Genomic DNA, 15,939 nt, shown 5'->3' on the forward strand with positions numbered 1-15,939 from the left:
GCGCGGCCGCCTCGCCAAGCGTGAAGGACCGGCGCACCATCGCGGTCGACCAGGCGAGGGCGGCCACGTGAGTGAGGAGCGATACGAGCGTGATGCCGGGGTCGGCGCCCTCGGGGGCGGCCACGGCCAGCGTCAGCAGCGGCGGCAGCGCGGAGAGCAGCGGCGCGCTCCACCACGGGAGGGACGCCGCCAGCGGTTGCAGCAGCAGCACGAGCGGCGGCTGGACTGCACAGCCGAGCAGCGCCCAGAGGTGCGCCCGGAGGAGCGGTGCCGCCGGCGTGGCCGCACGTACGTTTGCGAGCGCCATCGCGCACAGCAGCAGCGACGGGGAGCAGCAGCCCAGCGCCAGGCCCATCGAGGGTGCGCGCCGAAGCGAGCAGCATCCGAGGCGGCGCACGATGGCGGGTGCTGGGAGGTGGAGGCCGACGGCGGCCGCGCCCAGGCACACGAGCGGAAGCGCCGCCGCCTCGGCCGTCCAGCCAATGGCGTGCAGCGGGACGGCGAGCAGCACCGACGCGAGGACGACCAGTGAGGCCTCCACCGCAGAGGCCACCAATCCCGTCGTCATGCCTGAAAGAGGACGTCCGCGTTGGGGGTTGGGGAGGGGGGAAGGGGTTGTGTGGGTCTGTAGATGCCTGGCTGGCCGCGGTGAGACGCATGAGGCTGTGAAAGGCGCCTGTGAGGCAGACCGCTGGAAATAGTCGGACAGCTGAGAGCAGGCCACAGTCTACTTTCCGCGAAATGGAAGGAAGGAGAGAGAGAGAGAGAGAGCTTTTAGAAAACCAACAAGAAATCACGACTCTCACAGTGATTTGGGCTCGGCAGCTTGTCAGCCCGCAGCCGAAGCTGGGGCCGGTCCCGTAGCCGAGAGAGCCCGCGCCGATGAGTTCGACGCGGTCGGGGGGGCCTGCGGAGAGGCCAGCGAGATGGCCTCGAGCCGGGGTCGTCCTCCCGATGGGGGACTACGTAGCGCACTAGCCGTCTTCCACACGGACATGGTCCCTCGGGAGGGGTCCCTGGACCCTGCTGCTCCGAATCTCTTCGTACACATCCTCCTGCTGATCTCCGCAAAGTCCTGCTCCCTCCCTCGTCTCGCCCTGCGCGTCTGCTCTCCGCCTCCCCGTCGTCTGCTCTGCGTCGCCTGGCGACGGGTCCTCCATAGCGCTTAGCGGTTCTAACACAGGTACACAAAAAAGAAACTTGGTTTTTGTTGCGTTATGGAAACAGGGCAGCAAGGAAAATCCACGCCGAGCGATTTCCGCGAAAATTGGTTTCCGCGGCCCGAGGGCGCAAGTCGTGCTTTTGAAAAAGGCGAAATAGCGATTGCGGTGAAGGACCGCAGGTTAGGGATCAACATCACGATCAGTAAGGTGGTGCAGACAGCGGATGGCCGAGCGTCCGGTAGGCCGAACAACGCTCTGTCCTACCTGGGGACCGCCGAGTTGCCGGCAATATCGCCCAGCCGGCGCGTGCGGCTGGAGTTGATCACCTTCGCCTCTTGCGACTGCCGCAGTGCCAGCTCTGTATGCGTTACTACACGCCGTTCGGCCGGAGCGTCCTGGGCGGGCAGACGCCCGCCCCCGCCCGGCGGCCGACTCTGGGATAGTAAGGTCGAGTCTTGGTGGCACGGAGACGGTCACGAGACGGGACGGACGGAACCTCCGGACTCCAGGACGACGCCACGGGACTCTAGGAGAGAGAGAGTGTGTGAAGGGAGTCTGGGCCAGTCGCAGCCGTGAGGCATGCCATAGCAGCAGAGGCACCTCACGTACGGCTCGAGTCGAGTAACCGTAACTCGCTTTGTCAATCTTTTCGGACCTTTGATGTGAGTCAGGTCGGAGTCGTCGGCGGAGTCGTCGACATCGTGGTCGACGGGGTGTGCGAACCGATAGCGCAGTGGCGTGTGTCGGCGAGCGAGCCGAAGGCGCGCGAGAGAGAGAAATCCCTCGTCGGAATGGTCGACAGGCCAGTCGCAGCCGTGAGGCATGCCACAGCTGCAGCAGAGGCACCTCCCACCCATTGGGCGGGCACACAGAAGGCCAGGGCAGCACTGGCAAGTGCAACGCGCCTCATGTCGGAGAGCGACCGTGCCTCGCTCGCCGCTTATGATGTAGAGTTTGTTGTAGAGATTTCACGTTGTAGGGAGCGCCTCTACATCGGTCATCGCTCTACCAACGCAGGCAGTTCGTCATGCGGCGGATGTAGAGCTCTACAGCTCTACAGCGCTCCAGAGCGCTCTACAGCTCTACAGCTCTACAGCGCTCTACACTCTACATCCTCTACACCCTCCCTCAGGGCGCCACCCTGCTGGGGCTACCCGTAAACTAACTGTAGTGAGCGTCGGGCTGGTGGTTCGACACCGAGATTAGTATTGTTGGCTCAGAGAGGGGGGAGAGGCACGGCCTGCGTAAAAAAGACACTTTTGTGTCGACGAGTATAACTCCTCGCCACTTGCTCCAATGATATCAAACCCTGTATGATTCTGAAAGGTCTCGATGAGAGCTTCACCCCGAGCATAGGTTTCATGGTAGTACGAGCACGCAGTCCCGAGATATGGCCTCGAACGCACAAAAAAGACGCAGACCGTAAAAAAGACACGACGTTCGTATAGGTCTCTAGAAGCTCGCACTTCTTTTCTTTTATCCACACCTGCAGGCGACCCTGCCGAACAGCAGCTGCTTTTTCGACCCTGGCCCTGAGGCGCCGGACCCATCGGCGCCAACGCTTCCCACGCATCCAACGCCGGGTCGTACCGCTCGACTGAGCTGAAGTAGTCACCGTTGTACCCGCCCACAGCATACAGGTTGCCGTCGAGCACCGCCACAGAGTGAGAGTCCCCCGCCTCCGCCATCGGCGCCACAGCCTCCCACGCCGTGCCTCTATCCTCATCCACCTATTCCGGACACAGGCCTCTCGCCGCCCTACAACCCAGGTTGCTTTGCCGCCGCCACTCCCTCGACGTTCATGAACTCCTGCCTCGCCGCCTCCGACGCTGCCACCGTCCGCTGCTGGGAGGCCTTTTTCGCGCCGCCCGCCGTCGATCCGAGCGGCGTGGATCTCGAGACTGGCGACCTGCTCCTCGCTGGCGCAAACCCGAGCGGCAGGACGCCGGTGCGCGCCACCCTGCCCGCGCACTCGTCACCACACCCAGCCTCACCGCCTCCACCTCCGCTGCCGTGTGTGTAGGGTCTCAACTCGATCGGGACCTGCCGTTGGGACCATGTGGGTGTGGTCGTGGTGCGGGAGGGTGTGCCGTACGTCGTCGACAGCGGGTCCACACGCTACTACCCCTTCTGCACGCGCCCGCTCCACTTCTCCGCCGCCAGGCCGGCCGACGCGTGGGCCTCACAGCAGTCTGGCCCTCAGATGTACCGGCTCAGCCAGTTTGTCGCGGCGCTGGCCGAGGGCCCGCTGCAGCACAGCTCGCCGCCCTGGACCTACGAGCGACTGGCCGTCCGCAGGCTGCGCGAGCCGCTCACGAGTGAGCAGCGAGGCTCGCTCCTCGCGGCGCTCGAGGCGCTCGCGGACGTGCCGTACGAGCGACGCTCTGGGGAGATGACTGCCGGCGCCGTCGACGCGCTCGATTGCTGCGGCGTGCTGCGCAACCGAGAAGAGCTGCGGCACTCGCTGTTTTGCTCGGAGCTGGTTGCGGCGGCGTTCATGGAGGCGAAGCTGCTGCCCCCCTCGTCCGTCCGGCCCGCCAACGAGTACGTGCCGTCCGACTTTGCGCGCGACCGTGGCGGGAACCTGAGCTCCCTCTGCGGCTGCTGCTGCGCCTCCTGGTTGCTCGGCCGCTGCCTCGCGGCACTCGGCTGCGGCGAGCTGCGCAGCCACGCAACAGGCGAGCCGCTCCTCGGGGCAGAGGTGCTTCTCCGCACACGCGGGCCGCCGGCCGCGACGATGGCGCGAGGACCGGCACCGGCAGCGGCGTGATGCTGATGGCCCACTCCCCTCTCGAACGACAAACCACGCTTTGTTGTCTCGCTCCTCAGTCTCGTGTCTTTGTTTTGTCTTGCGGAATCGAAAACTGTACTACGACTCTGGCGGCGGCGCAGGTGGTGCGGGTCGTGGCGCCGCCGCGTCGGCTCGTGCCTTGCACTGACGGCAGGACGCGTCATCGTAGTAGCGCCAGTTGAACTTTCCTCGCAAGCAGTTGCAGCACCACCTAGAAGGGGCGCTGATGGGTGTTAGTTCGAGAAATCGGAGGAATCGCTCAGCGCTTTAGAGACCGGAGGAGAGATGAAATGCAGGCGGACGCTCACTCCTCGTAGTGGTCAAACCCATCGCCACTGCAGTCGGCCTCCTTGGAGCTATGAGGATCACGCTTGATTCGGCAGCCCGGGCAGTTGCCGTTGGCACAGCCGACCATCAACTGGAGCGGCTTTGTGGCTGGGCCTTGGGCGGCTCCAGGACTGTGGCGTCGGCCGCCCGGCTCGTCTTGCAAAAGAATTTTTTTCCTATCTCTCGTGTGAAATCCTCCCTTGGGTTGTCTGTTTTCTTTCTTTCTTTCTTTCGTGTGGAAATCCCATTGTCAGCCGTCACGATGCACCCGAAGGGGACCCCAGCGCCGGCATCATCATCAGTGAGTGAAGGCACAAGTGTTAGAAGATAATAAAAATCTCTCTCTCTCTCAAGTGTTCGAAGAGAGAGTGGACCTGAGCAATGATATGACGGGGCGGCAAATGATAGCAGTGGGCGTCAGAAGACTCGTCCTTGCTCGAGGAGAGCTCGATAGACTCGAGGGGCCAGGATATGCAGCGAGTAGGACGGAGCTGCGCCGAAAGGCGCAAGAAGCCGCGAGAACAAGGGACCGGCAGGCGGCGGCGGCGTCGCAGAACGAGGCAGAGGAGAGCGACGCGACAGAGGAAGAAGCGACAAGAGAGAGAACGACGTCAGTGGGACGACCGCGAGGTGGTATGAAGGTTGCAGCGAGAATCGGCGAGAGACTGCGAAGAGAGATAGGAAGAGGCGAACGCCCAAGGGTGGGCGACGGCTAGCGCATCACACCCCTCTCCTTAAAATCCCTGTGTGGTGGCGGCGTGCCGTCCTCCCATCCCTCCCTTGGCGTGTCCGTTTTCTTTCTTTTTCTGTCGTGTGCGGTGTGGGTGAACCCTGCCCAGCCCCCCTCCGTGTCGCGAACTCGCGATGCGCTCCCAACTCCCGTTCGCTGTGTCCGAGAGAGATTTTTAGCAATACCAAACAAATCTAACACTCACACGTCATTTGGGGCCTGGTTTGTTTGTTGCTGTGTCCGTGATCGTCCTTCTCTGCGGACGGGCCCCTCCCTCCACCCTTCACGTACGGGATCATGAGGCCGAAGAAGTGGTTCTATGTATAAATAGCCCCGCTCGCAGGGCGTGCAGCACGAAGGAGGGTTCTTGTTTTATACGGTTTTCGCGCAGAATTCTTTTCCAGTGCTTTAAAAAGAAAGAAAGAAAACACGCAGCCCAAGGGAGGGATGAGGACGGCACGCCGCCACCACACAGGGATTTTAAGGAGAGGGGTGTGATGCGCTAGCCGTCGCCCACCCTAGGGAGTCTGCCTCTTCCTATCTCTCTTCGCAGTCTCTCGCCGCTTCTCGCTGCAACCTTCATGCCACCTCGCGGCCGTCCCACTCTCGTCGTTCTCTCCCTTGTCATTTCCTCCTCTGTCGCGTCGTTCTCTTCTGCCTCGTCCTGCGACGCCGCCGCCTGCCGGTCCCTTGTTCTCGCGCCTTCTTTCGCCAGTGCAGGTCCGCCGGGTGCACTTGGAGCACTTGGAGTGCAGTCATCGCAGGGAACCGAGACGCGCTGCTTCTTGTCAGCGCTCGAGCAGCGCTCGAGCCAGCGTTCTGAGGGCGGTCGGCGGCTTCGCGAGCGCGAGCGCGCCTTGTCGCCTCCGTAAGTCGCTTCTTCTCACGACGCGCCTCGCGCATGGCCAGCGCCGTCTGGAGCACCTCGGGTGGAGCCTGCAGGATGTGGGCCTCGCAGCCCCATTCGCCCGCCGACTCTAGTCTGACGGTGCACCTCGTCCCTGTCTGCGGGTGGACAAAGCGGCAAAGCTTGGAGTCATTGCAGGTCCGGCCCATGCTTGGCAATTGTAAAGGAAAAGAAATATTCTGTCGACTTCGGCTCGGTTCACTCTTGCCGAATCCAATGTTCTCCCTCGCCGCCGCGGTCGCTGCGCTCGCACCACCATCTTCCCGCGCCGACGTGCAGAGGGCGTGGAGAGCGCCAGTGCCGCCCGTGATGCTTTGGAGAGCCGCGCAGCGTCATATCACCTTCTCCTCGATCACGGACGACGCAGAGGCCATTTCCAAGCTGCGTCAGATCGCGGAGGAGATTTCTACCTGGAGCGGCGAGGACTGGGCCATGTTCAACGCGCCCGCCGTTAAGCTGCGCCTCGACACCCAAGGCTCCGACCGCTACGGTGGCGCTGGCCCGAGCGTGGTGCATTAGTAGGCAGCACGTGCCGTGACGCGAGTCGCACCCGCGCAGGCGCCGTCGTTCTGGAGTTTCTGACCTGGGGCGGAAGCCGCGAGGGTGCGCTCGGCATCGAGCTTGAGGCGTGTCCCACGCCCTTGAACAAGGAGCGGAAGCGCCAACGCCTACGAGAGTCGTAGTGCCGCCGACTCACCGGGTGTGGTGGTGGCGTGATAGGGGCGGAAGCGGCTGCTGTGGACGACCAAAGGCTCGCGGCGCGAGACGGTGGAAAACGTGCTCTTCAAGCTCTTTCTCGAAGAGGTACGGAGCGGCAGCCTGAGCAGCGTCTGCCGCCTCAAGGCAACCTCGTTCCTCCCGGCCTCCTCGGACGCTGCCTTCACAGGGCTCATGATTCAGAATCGGCGCCTGCGGGAGGAGCTGCGCGAGATGAAGACACGAGATGCGGCCCCCGCGTCCCCTTAGAATGGCGCGTACTAGGGACGTCGCCAAGCGCACACCACGGCGTGAGGCCGAGGCGGCGGACAAACGCGGTTTTCTAGAATGTGAGTAGTATATTGTGGGCTAGCCAGTGAAGTGTTGTGGGCCGCTGCATGAGAGAGGTTGCCGTTATAGAGCGTATCTATTGATGCGCAGTGATAAGCATGTGCCTGTCTCATAATCTCGGAAATCATCGCGGGACGCGGGGGACGGGGAGAGGCGCGCACGAACGTCGAACCCCCGCGCCCCGCCGCGCGGCGGCCGCGCGACTGCCGACTCGTGTGGCACGAGGCGGATCGCTCCGGAGCCTCGAGAGCGCGCGCGCCGCGGTGGGTTGCCCCGTTGCCTCTCCGTGTGTCCCCCGGGCGCCTGTCCTCTTTTTTTACGTTCACCGACAACTTTACATGCACATGTGTAAAACGCTTGCAGCTTGCACAAACATTGCAGTTCCACGACCGGCACGCGGCAGATCGGCGGTCGGCCCTCCAGCCTCCGACAGCCGGGATATTTCTACACCCACAAGGCGGCAATCGGTCTCGCCATGGCCCCCTCTGCATGCTGCGCCACCGCGGCGCGCAACAGCAAATTGCCGCCCAAATGCTCGGCGCAGAGCTCGTCGAGCCGAAAGGAGACTCCTCCACCTCGCAACGACTCATTCTGAACGAGCAGCACCGCCTGGCAGAGGAGGGCGGGAGAGGTGAGGTTGAGTTGCTGCACGGCCATCCCGGGAGAGCGGCCGCGCCGGAAGCGACGGGGCGGAACGGAGCGAGAGGCGGACGTGCAGCAGCGACGGCGGAGCCTCCTATGGGACAGTCGTAGGCGCGTCACGGGCACGTCGCGGACGGGGCGGCGGGGGGACTCAGCAGCGAGGGCTCCTTGAGGGTGTTGCACAGCTTGGAGAAGGCGGCGGGCGGCCACGGCCCCAGCCGCGCCGCGTCGACGATGCGGAGCGCGCGGATCGAGACGCCCGTGTCCCTCCGGTGCCTCCGGCCCGACCGGCCCCTCTCCGCACGGGAGGGGCGTGAGCCGGGCCGGCTGGCCGCCTCGGCGGCGGCGGCGGGCGGAGTGGCGGCGGGCGAGGCGGCGACGACGGGCGAGGCGGAAGAGGCCGAGGCGACGGAGGCGGCGGAGGCGGCGCGCGCTGCGGTGACGGCGTCTCGGAGCGTCGTCGCCGCGGCGGTCCCGACAGCTGGGCCTTGCCACGCGGTGGCGGCGGCGGAGGGCGGCAGGCACGAGGGGAGGATTGGGGTGGAGAAGGAGGGGCCAATGGGGGCGGGGAAGGGGCGGGTGGGCGGCGGCGCCTCGCCCGCCCTGTCTACGCGGAGGTCCTCCCATGAGGAAGCAAGGAAGGAGGCCGCGCTGAGCGAGCTGGCCAGAGAGGTTGCGGCGGCCGCCGGTGGCGGCGGGGGCGGGGGCGGCTGCGGCGGCGGCAACGACGGCGTGGGAGGTGCGAGGCCCAGCTGCGCCAGGGGGGATGGCGGCGCGAGCTGCTGCGCTGGCGGCAGCGGCGAGCGCGAGTGGTGCGCCGAGCCGAGGGGCGAAGCGGCAAAGGAGGAGGAGGACGGGGAGGACAGCGATGGAGAGGAGAGCGAGGACGAGGCGGACGAGGACGGGAGCGAGGAGCAAGAGGCGGAGAGCGGGTTGGCCAAGCGCCTGCCGCGTCTCCTGCGCCGCGGCGCGGACGCCGCCGCCGGCAGCAGCTCCCAGTTGGGCCGGTGCCCCGTCGCGGGCAGTGCCGCGTCGTGAGGAGCTAGGCGCGACTTGCGGCCGTGCGGGCCAGCGAGGGCGTTGGGCACGTACTGTGCGTGAGGGAAGGGCGTGAGAGGAAGGGTGGAGGCGTGAGAGGGGCGGCTGCGCGCGCGCACCTCGTAGGTCGGGCACTTGGAAAGGAGGTCTTCGTGGGAGGAGAGGAGGTCGTCGATGTCGCCGGCCTCGCTCTCGGAGGAGGAGTCGTCATCGAGCAGCGTGAGCATTGACCGAATCGATCCGTTTATGTCGTCCATCGCTTCTCTTGGCAGGGAGAGAGGAGTCCCATGCAGTGGGTTGCGGGCATTAAGAAACCGTGCGGCGCCGCGGCCCCGAGAAAAGGCCAGATAGTCCTTAAAATCCCTGTGTGGTGGCGGCGTGCCGTCCTCCCATCCCTCCCTTGGGTTGTCTGTTTTCTTTCTTTCTTTAAAGGCCAGACAAGAGAACGGGAACCCCGGGCTCAAAATTCTCTTCGCCTGCGTGGCCACTTGCACGGAAAAAGAATCCCAGCAGAGGGCAAGGGGCATCCCCCCCCCGCGCCAGGAGTTGCGGCGGCCGGCACCGCCCCCAGGCCCGCCCCCACCACCACCGCCTCCGCCCCCGCCACTGGAGCGACCGCTGGGTCGAGGAGCCGCCCCTGAGGTTCCACAGCAGGCGGTGCGGTCGCCAGCGCCGCCATCGTTCCCGCCACCCGCACTGCCACTTCCGCCCCCGCCACTGGAACGGCTGCAGGGTCGTGGGGCCGCCCCAGCGGCTCCACACCAGGCGTTACGGCCGCGAGGGCCGCCACCGTACCCGCCGCCCCTGCCACTGGTGCCTCCACCCCCGCCGCCGACGGGGCCGCCACCGTATGGACCCGCTCGGAATAACTGGGGGGATCCGGAACCGCCCCGCCGGAGGCTGGTGTACCCGGGAGGAGGAGCTGGGGGAGGGGAGTTGCCGCAATACGATAACGGACCCGCCGGCGAGCCGGAGGGCCGAGGCCGGAGGGCCCCGGGGGGGGCTTGGGGTCAGCTGTCGGAGGAGGCGAGAGATGAGCTGACGCGGCCTCTGCGAGTAGAGTCGGGACGTACGAGCTCGCCGGGGGGGGACCCGTCGCGGTGGCAGCCGGGCCACCGTGATCTCCGACAGGGAGGGCCACGCCTCCCCGAGCCTGAGGAGGAGCCGGCGGAGGGGGGGGGCGAGCCGAGGACGATAGAGAGGCCGCGGGTGCGGGCACGATGACTCGCCGACCAGGGAGAGCGGGCTCGACCTCCCGGGGGTGGAAGTGGGTGTGACCCAATGCCACCGTTCTCGCCCAGGGGGTCGGGAGCGGGGTCGCCGGAGGCGAAGTCAGCGGGATCAGGCAGAGAGGACGAAACGGTGGCGGGGCCGCGGCCAAAGAAGGCTAGGAGGGGAGGTCGGGCCCCACAATCATCGCATAACCATCGGAAGGCGAACAGGAGGGAGGGCCGAGGGGAGGGAGGGCCCCCCTCGGAGGGGGGGTGAGGAGACCGTGCGCGGAGCGGGGGGGCTCCGAGCGGTGCAGTCAGTGAGGAATGGGTGTGTTGTCGTGCTAGTGCCTGGTGTCTACTAGCCCCGAGTAGAGGGGGCGTTCCGCTGCTAGGGGAAACCCGGAGCACAGAGCTAACCCTCGGGGACCCGTGTTTACTTTAAGGCCCTTTCCCTGCGAACGCGCACCCCCGGGGCTAGGGCTCTCTTGCCCGTAACCCGATCCCGATCATCCGGCCCGCTGGGTGCGCTTCTTAGCTCCCCGGCCCTGGATGTGAGGCTGCCAACTGCACTCCAAGTGCTCCAAGTGCCATACGACCTCGCGCATTCGACCCAGCTCCGAGCACGCTCGCTCGCTTGCTGCTGCGGCGGCGGCGGCAGCGACGGCGACTGCCGGCTGCCGGCTGCCGGCCGCCGGCTGCCGGCGGCCGGCTGCTGCCGGCTGACGGCTGCGGCGAACGGCGACGGCTCGGTTCGCGTTCGCTCCGCGAGGGTGCGACTGAGCCTGCCGCGCTCGATCTGGGAGCCACTCGGCGCCAGGTCGAACGGCGGTCGGCTCGGCCACGCGCCACCGCTCCACGCCAAGGCGCGGGCGGCGGTGCTCGCCGGCGCTCGCGCATCGCTTCTCTTGGCAGGGGTTGGGCGGCCAGGTTTTCCGGAAAACAAAAAGGAAAACAGAGGGTCCCCAGCACTTTGCGTTTCCGGAAATTTCCAGGGAAAACAGAGAGAGGGTGTTTGGTGCTCCATTCTGGAAACTCGCGAGTTTCCCTGAGTCTGAGAGCTGGTCTGGGGCAAAATCCTCGGCAAAATTGAGGAAATCGACAAAATACCCTGGCGGTCGCAGGGTAATTTCCAGGTATACACGGGTTCTCCGCGAAATTCCCGGCATTTTGCCGATTTGGCCTAAAATTTGGCTGATTTTGGGCCCAAACCAGCCTCAGACTCGGCTCAGAGCCCCAAAATTTGACGATTTCCACGCAGTTTTCCCGGGAAAACAGAGAGGAAAAGAGAGGGAGTTGTAGAGAAAAAAGGAAAGGAAAACAGACGGGGTGCGAGAGGCAAACCTGGCCGAGCCCAAGGCAGGGGGGACCGGAGTGGCTCAGCATTCCAGAGCGGGTCTCGTTCGTCTTGTAAGCAGGCTTGTGAGTTTCTAGAGATTTTTAGCAATTCGTTGTTTGAGTACCGTTCTCGGCGATGGATGGGTGGGCGAGCGGCGAGGGCACCTCCTCTATCCCGGGCGGCACGCACAGCCACAGGCGGGCCCACGTATTCGGATTCAAACAAATCTCTTTTCCTGCGGGCCAGGCCGGCCACAACGCGGCCATCGCGGGCGCCGTGGAAAAGAAAATCCGCCACGATCTGACGGCGCGCCTGCCCCGCGGGCTGACTCCGGGAGCGACTCAACCTCGCGGGCTACTACTGACTCAAGCTCAAGCTACTGCGCCATGCAAGGCCTCCGCGAGCTTGAGTCGCTCCAACAGCGACCCGTCAGCAGCGCCGACGAGCAGCCGCCAGCCAAGCGCGCGCGGCCGGGCAGCGGAAAGGCGGCGCTCGAAGCGGCAGAACTCCTCGCACGCGCTGAGCGGGAGTTGGAGGAGTCGCAGGTCGAGGTCGCCGCGGTGGACGAGAACGGGATGAAGGCGATGGTGCTGGCGGTCGAGCGGCGGATCAACGACAATATGGCGCTGCGCATGAAGTACCCAGACCGCCCCGAGAAATTCATGGACTCGGAACTCGAGCTGTTTTCGCATCTCAAGCGGCTGCACGTGCTCGCGACGGCGCCTGAGCTCTTCCCGACGTTCGTGCGGACCAAGTGCGTCTCCTCGCTGCTCGGCTTGCTGATGCACGAGAACTCGGACATCTCAATCGACGTCGTCGATCTGCTGCACGAAATGGCAGACGCCGATGGCGCCGACCCAGACGACGTCAAGGCGCTGGCCGACGCGCTGGTCGAGCACGGTGCGCCGGCTGCGCTGATGGAGCACCTGAAGCGGCTGGACGAGGCGGTGGACGAGGAGAGCCGCGCCGTGCACCAGTCGCTCGGCATCTTCGAGGCGCTGCTCGAGGCCAGCCCGGAGCTGTCAGCGCCACTGGCACGTGACGCGGGGCTGATGTCGTGGCTGCTTGGCCGGATCAAGCTGCGCCCCTTCCACGCAAACAAGCTATATGCGACGGAGCTGCTGGCCGTGCTGCTGCAGCAGAACGCGCCCAACCAGGCCCTGTTCGGCGAAGAAGGCGGCGTGCTCGCGCTGCTCACCGCTACCTCGTACTACAAGAGGCGCGAGCCGCAGGCGCGCGCGCCTCGAAGCTGAATGGGTATTCCTGTACTCCAACCAGCACTCGAGAGAACGCGCACTCAGCTGTACTCGACCGTATTCCCGCGGTGCTCATTGCACTCGAAGCCCGTGTCTGCACGCGGTGCTCTGAATACACACTGCCCGATGCCGTCTTCACGCAAAGACACAACCCCGGGCCCACGACGCACAAGCACAGACAGTCGAGAACCGGGAGAGACAGCGACGACAGTCAGAAGTCGGCACTGGGTCCCAGCCAGGAAGGCGAATGCGATGGCGGCCGTCTCCTCACCCCGACGGCCGGCGTCTTCTCGCGGCAGGCCCTTGAGGAGGCTGAGCTGGTCGAGAACATGTATGACTGCCTCTGCAGCGCGCTGCACGCGCCCGCCAACCAGACGCTCTTCCTCAAGGCGGAGGGCATCGAGCTGATGATCCTCACGCTCAAGGAGCGCCGCTTCGCCGCGCAGGTGTGCAGAGACGCTGCCCGCACTCACAGCCACACACCTCGCCCGCACCTCGCCCGCACCTCTGACACGCCGGCGAGCGCCAGCAGCTCCTGTTCACAGCGACGATGTGTGAAGGACGCTGCCCGCACCCACAGCCTCTCGCACACCCCTCGCCACGGCCCCGCACACACACGCTGCCACCCCCCCCCCCCCCGGCTTTTCTTCCTCCCCCCCCTGGGCCTTTCCTCCTTTCCTTTCCTCCTTTCCTCCTTTCCTCCTTTCCTCCCCGGGGGCGGGGGAGCGCCAGCAGCTCCTTGGGGGAAAGGGTTTGCAAAGCCCCCCCCCCCCCCCCCCTCCCCTCCCTCCCCTCGCCCCACAGGGCGCACTGCGCGCACTCTCGGCAAGCCTCGCGCGCAACGGCGCCAACTGCGAGCGCTTCGTCGACATCCGAGGGTTCAAGACGCTCTTCCCCCTCGTCGGCGCCGCGCCGCCGCCGCCGCCCGCCTTTGCGAAGAGCAGCGAGGAGAAGCGCACCGCGCAGCTAGCGCACGACGAGCACTGCGCCTCGCTGCTGGTCACTCTGCTGCACCAGCTGACCGGCGAGCGGCGGCGGAGGCACAACGCCACTTCCCCCCCCGCTTCTATTGCGCGAGCAGGGCTCACCGCCGTCGCGGAGAGGCCTAGTACCATACCTCCAGAGTACCGAATCCCGTGTGGGTTCAGTCCCGTGGGTGGTGTGGTAGGCTGCTGGGCAAGCTTGCGGAGGGAGACTGCGAGAAGCTGGAGCGGCTGCTGCGCCTACACTTTTCCTACACCGAGAGGGTCGAGCTGGCGGCAGAGGCGGCGCTCGCCGTCAGCGAGGTTGGCCGCGGCGGCGAGGAGGAGGGGGGCCCTAGAAGCGGAGTATCTCCTCATATCTCCCCGTATCTCCCCGTATCTCCCCATATCTCCCCCTATCTCGGGCCCTAGAAGCGGAATACTACGCATTTTTGTATTCGAACGAGCGCTCGAGGGGACACGGAAACCGCCGTATTCGGCCAGAACCCGCGGTCTTCACTGTGTTCGTAGCCGCTCGTATTCGCGCGGTGCTCTGAATCCTCTGCGCAGTACCGCATTCCCGCCCTGAGGTTGGCGTACTCACACTTAGGACGAGGACGAGCTGGACGACGCTCTCTACCTCGCGAGGACGGGCGCCGGCTTGCGGACGCTGCAGCTGGTCGACACGGCGCTGTGCTACGTGGCGGGGTCGCGCGCCAAGCCGCTGCTGGGGCGGCTGCTCCACGGCTTGTACGAGGGCGGCGCATCCCTCCACAGCGTCTGGGGAAACGCCGACGAGCACCTCAAGACTTGCGACGGCGGCGACGAGCCGCTGCCGGACGCGGCTGAGCAGCGGTCGGTGAGCGAGATGGGCGAGGCCGTGCGCGCGCTACTGTCGAGGTACAAGTCCGCCGACGACGCGGAGGGCGAGGGCGGAGACGACCGGGGCGAGGGTTCGGCCGACGCCGCGGCCAGCAGCGCCGGGCCAGAATGAGCAATGCCAATGGGGGGCGGGAGAGCGCGCCCGGCGGCAGGAACGAGGAAGGCGCCTCGTCTGACGCCTGTCGTCAACGCTCATGTGCACGGTGCTCTTTCTGCCTATTAGTACCACGACAGTTTGTTCGGAGGAGTCTGTCTAGTGTCTGCACAAAACACAGTGAAAGTGTGTGCGCGCTATTTCCCCTCTCCGGCTCCGCGTAATCGGCCCGCATGCCGCAAAAGGCCAAAACGCCCATGGCCTTTAATCTGATCCGAGTCGTCACAAAACGCGTTTAATCCATCGTCCGCTCTCGAGAGTGTCGAGTTGCGAGAGGCGCTAGGACAATGCGGTGTACAGCAGACGGTGTAAATATATACATCTGTACGTGAACGCGCGGGAAGCGCGCGGCGGAGAGCGACTAGAGGAGAGACCCCGGCCTCCGTGCTGCACCCACCCGCGGCGGGGGTCGTGAGAGAAGTGACAGTGGCGGCTCGGCTGAACTCGCTCCTTAGTTCGGGCACAGCTCTCCCGCGGCCTCCACCTCCCGCTGCGCGGCGAGCCTCTTGGCCAGATACCTCTCCTCCTCGTCTCCGATGAAGAGCAGTGGCGCCAGCCCGAGCACGCAGCCGATCGAGATGCCGATGAGCTGCCCGACGGTGGTCGCGCGTTTCGAGGGCGGCTGCACGAGCTGGTGAGGCGAGAGGTGGTGCTCGGGCAGGCCTAGCCGCCCGGACAGCCGCTCCACGGTTGCACCTGCCTGCAGGCCGACGACGTCCGAGCAGAGGTTTCCGAGCCCTGCGGAAGAGAGGGGGGGGGGCTAGATGAGCCGGTGCACATGCAGACGTAGACGTGTGCGTGTGCGTGCGTGCGTGCGTGTGCGTCTCTCTGTCTCTCCCTCTCCCTGTGTGTGTGTGTGTGTGTGTGAGTGTGTGTGTGTGTGTGTGTGTGTGTGGCTGGCGAGCGCGAAAGCCTGCAGCGGCCATCGCCGAGAGCCCCAGCGCCGCTCCAAACGCGGCCTCGATCTGGTCGCCGGCCACGAGCATGATGAAGTTGTCGAGGAAGCCTGATCAACCGCATATGTGAAAAGTCTCTCGCCGTTTTTGCGTCTGGCACGCGGCGCGGCCGAGCGAGCCGAACGCGACAAAGGGGATTGCGGCGCCCAAGCCGAGCTTTCGAAGCTGGGCGGTGGTTGGCGGCTCGGCCGCATCATCGCGCGCCGCCGCGGCCGACGGCGATGCCGCGTGCCACTCGAGGCGCGCCTCCGTCGCGCCCTCTGGCGCTGCCGCTCGCTCAGTCCACACAACTCGCTGACCGGACCCGTCTGCCACGGCAGCATCGACTCGCCGTAGCTTGTAGATGAGGTCGGGGTCGGAGAGGGAATGACCGTGCCGCCGGAGCGAACGCGTGTACCACGAATGGAATTCGGCGGACGATAGTTTGCCGTCCGAGTCGAGGTCGGCGCTCGCAAAGGCGTCGATGACGCTGAGCAGCTCGTCTCCCGTAGTCGTCCGCAGGCTGTGCGTGCAGATCAGGTGTGAGCGTGGCGG

The 15,939-nt window shown here is 65.6% G+C and overlaps 6 protein-coding genes across 6 annotated transcripts in view; 3 read left to right on the forward strand and 3 right to left on the reverse strand.

Moving 5' to 3' along the window:
• The window catches only part of EMIHUDRAFT_225807 (hypothetical protein), a gene marked incomplete at both ends in the record, with an annotated part of 1,786 nt that extends 1,218 nt beyond the window's left edge, over positions 1–568 (reverse strand). Inside the window, one exon of the mRNA XM_005789495.1 lies at positions 289–568. Within this exon, the coding sequence (XP_005789552.1) occupies positions 289–568 (280 nt within the window). The remainder of the gene's footprint in view (positions 1–288) is intronic.
• A 2,396-nt stretch (positions 569–2,964) lies between these two features.
• Positions 2,965–3,933, forward strand: EMIHUDRAFT_225809 (hypothetical protein; the record flags this gene model as incomplete). The annotated part of the gene is made up of 2 exons (XM_005789496.1): positions 2,965–3,111; positions 3,187–3,933. 2 exons carry the CDS (start codon positions 2,965–2,967, stop codon positions 3,931–3,933), a joined length of 894 nt encoding a protein of 297 aa, XP_005789553.1.
• Positions 3,934–6,222: 2,289 nt separating this feature from the next.
• Positions 6,223–7,075, forward strand: EMIHUDRAFT_440442 (hypothetical protein). The gene is made up of 3 exons (XM_005789497.1): positions 6,223–6,408; positions 6,477–6,568; positions 6,639–7,075. The coding sequence occupies exons 1-3, from the start codon at positions 6,228–6,230 to the stop codon at positions 6,882–6,884; spliced, it is 519 nt and encodes a 172-aa protein (XP_005789554.1). The 5' UTR covers positions 6,223–6,227; the 3' UTR covers positions 6,885–7,075.
• A 334-nt stretch (positions 7,076–7,409) lies between these two features.
• On the reverse strand, positions 7,410–11,242 carry EMIHUDRAFT_225811 (hypothetical protein; the record flags this gene model as incomplete). The annotated part of the gene is made up of 5 exons (XM_005789498.1): positions 7,410–7,574; positions 7,678–7,701; positions 8,765–8,909; positions 10,829–10,967; positions 11,227–11,242. The coding sequence occupies 5 exons, from the start codon at positions 11,240–11,242 to the stop codon at positions 7,410–7,412; spliced, it is 489 nt and encodes a 162-aa protein (XP_005789555.1).
• Positions 11,243–11,506: 264 nt separating this feature from the next.
• EMIHUDRAFT_467087 (hypothetical protein) lies at positions 11,507–14,588 on the forward strand. The gene is made up of 5 exons (XM_005789499.1): positions 11,507–12,427; positions 12,751–12,897; positions 13,256–13,587; positions 13,620–13,758; positions 14,024–14,588. The coding sequence occupies exons 1-5, from the start codon at positions 11,582–11,584 to the stop codon at positions 14,405–14,407; spliced, it is 1,848 nt and encodes a 615-aa protein (XP_005789556.1). The 5' UTR covers positions 11,507–11,581; the 3' UTR covers positions 14,408–14,588.
• Positions 14,589–14,686: 98 nt separating this feature from the next.
• On the reverse strand, positions 14,687–15,939 carry EMIHUDRAFT_362226 (hypothetical protein). The gene is made up of 2 exons (XM_005789500.1): positions 15,369–15,939; positions 14,687–15,193 (listed from the first exon to the last, which is right to left on the reverse strand). The coding sequence occupies exons 1-2, from the start codon at positions 15,433–15,435 to the stop codon at positions 14,901–14,903; spliced, it is 360 nt and encodes a 119-aa protein (XP_005789557.1). The 5' UTR covers positions 15,436–15,939; the 3' UTR covers positions 14,687–14,900.

Source organism: Emiliania huxleyi (assembly GCF_000372725.1).
Source record: "Emiliania huxleyi CCMP1516 chromosome Unknown EMIHUscaffold_127, whole genome shotgun sequence".
In the NCBI taxonomy this organism is placed as follows: Eukaryota; Haptophyta; order Isochrysidales; family Noelaerhabdaceae; genus Emiliania; species Emiliania huxleyi.

Bases quoted from the DNA above. Each gene is read 5' to 3' on its own strand.
- EMIHUDRAFT_440442 (XM_005789497.1), top strand. From the start codon at position 6,228: ATGCTTTGGAGAGCCGCGCAGCGTCATATCACCTTCTCCTCGATCACG. The intron at 6,409-6,476 runs GTGGCGCTGGCC...GCACCCGCGCAG, and splicing joins CCAAGGCTCCGACCGCTACG to GCGCCGTCGTTCTGGAGTTT. The intron at 6,569-6,638 runs GAGCGGAAGCGC...GTGGCGTGATAG, and splicing joins GTCCCACGCCCTTGAACAAG to GGGCGGAAGCGGCTGCTGTG.
- EMIHUDRAFT_467087 (XM_005789499.1), top strand. From the start codon at position 11,582: ATGCAAGGCCTCCGCGAGCTTGAGTCGCTCCAACAGCGACCCGTCAGC. The intron at 12,898-13,255 runs GTGTGCAGAGAC...CTCGCCCCACAG, and splicing joins AGCGCCGCTTCGCCGCGCAG to GGCGCACTGCGCGCACTCTC. The intron at 13,588-13,619 runs GTGTGGGTTCAG...GTGGTGTGGTAG, and splicing joins CCTCCAGAGTACCGAATCCC to GCTGCTGGGCAAGCTTGCGG.
- EMIHUDRAFT_362226 (XM_005789500.1), bottom strand. From the start codon at position 15,435: ATGCTCGTGGCCGGCGACCAGATCGAGGCCGCGTTTGGAGCGGCGCTG. The intron at 15,194-15,368 runs CTGCAGGCTTTC...CCCCCCTCTCTT, and splicing joins GGGGCTCTCGGCGATGGCCG to CCGCAGGGCTCGGAAACCTC.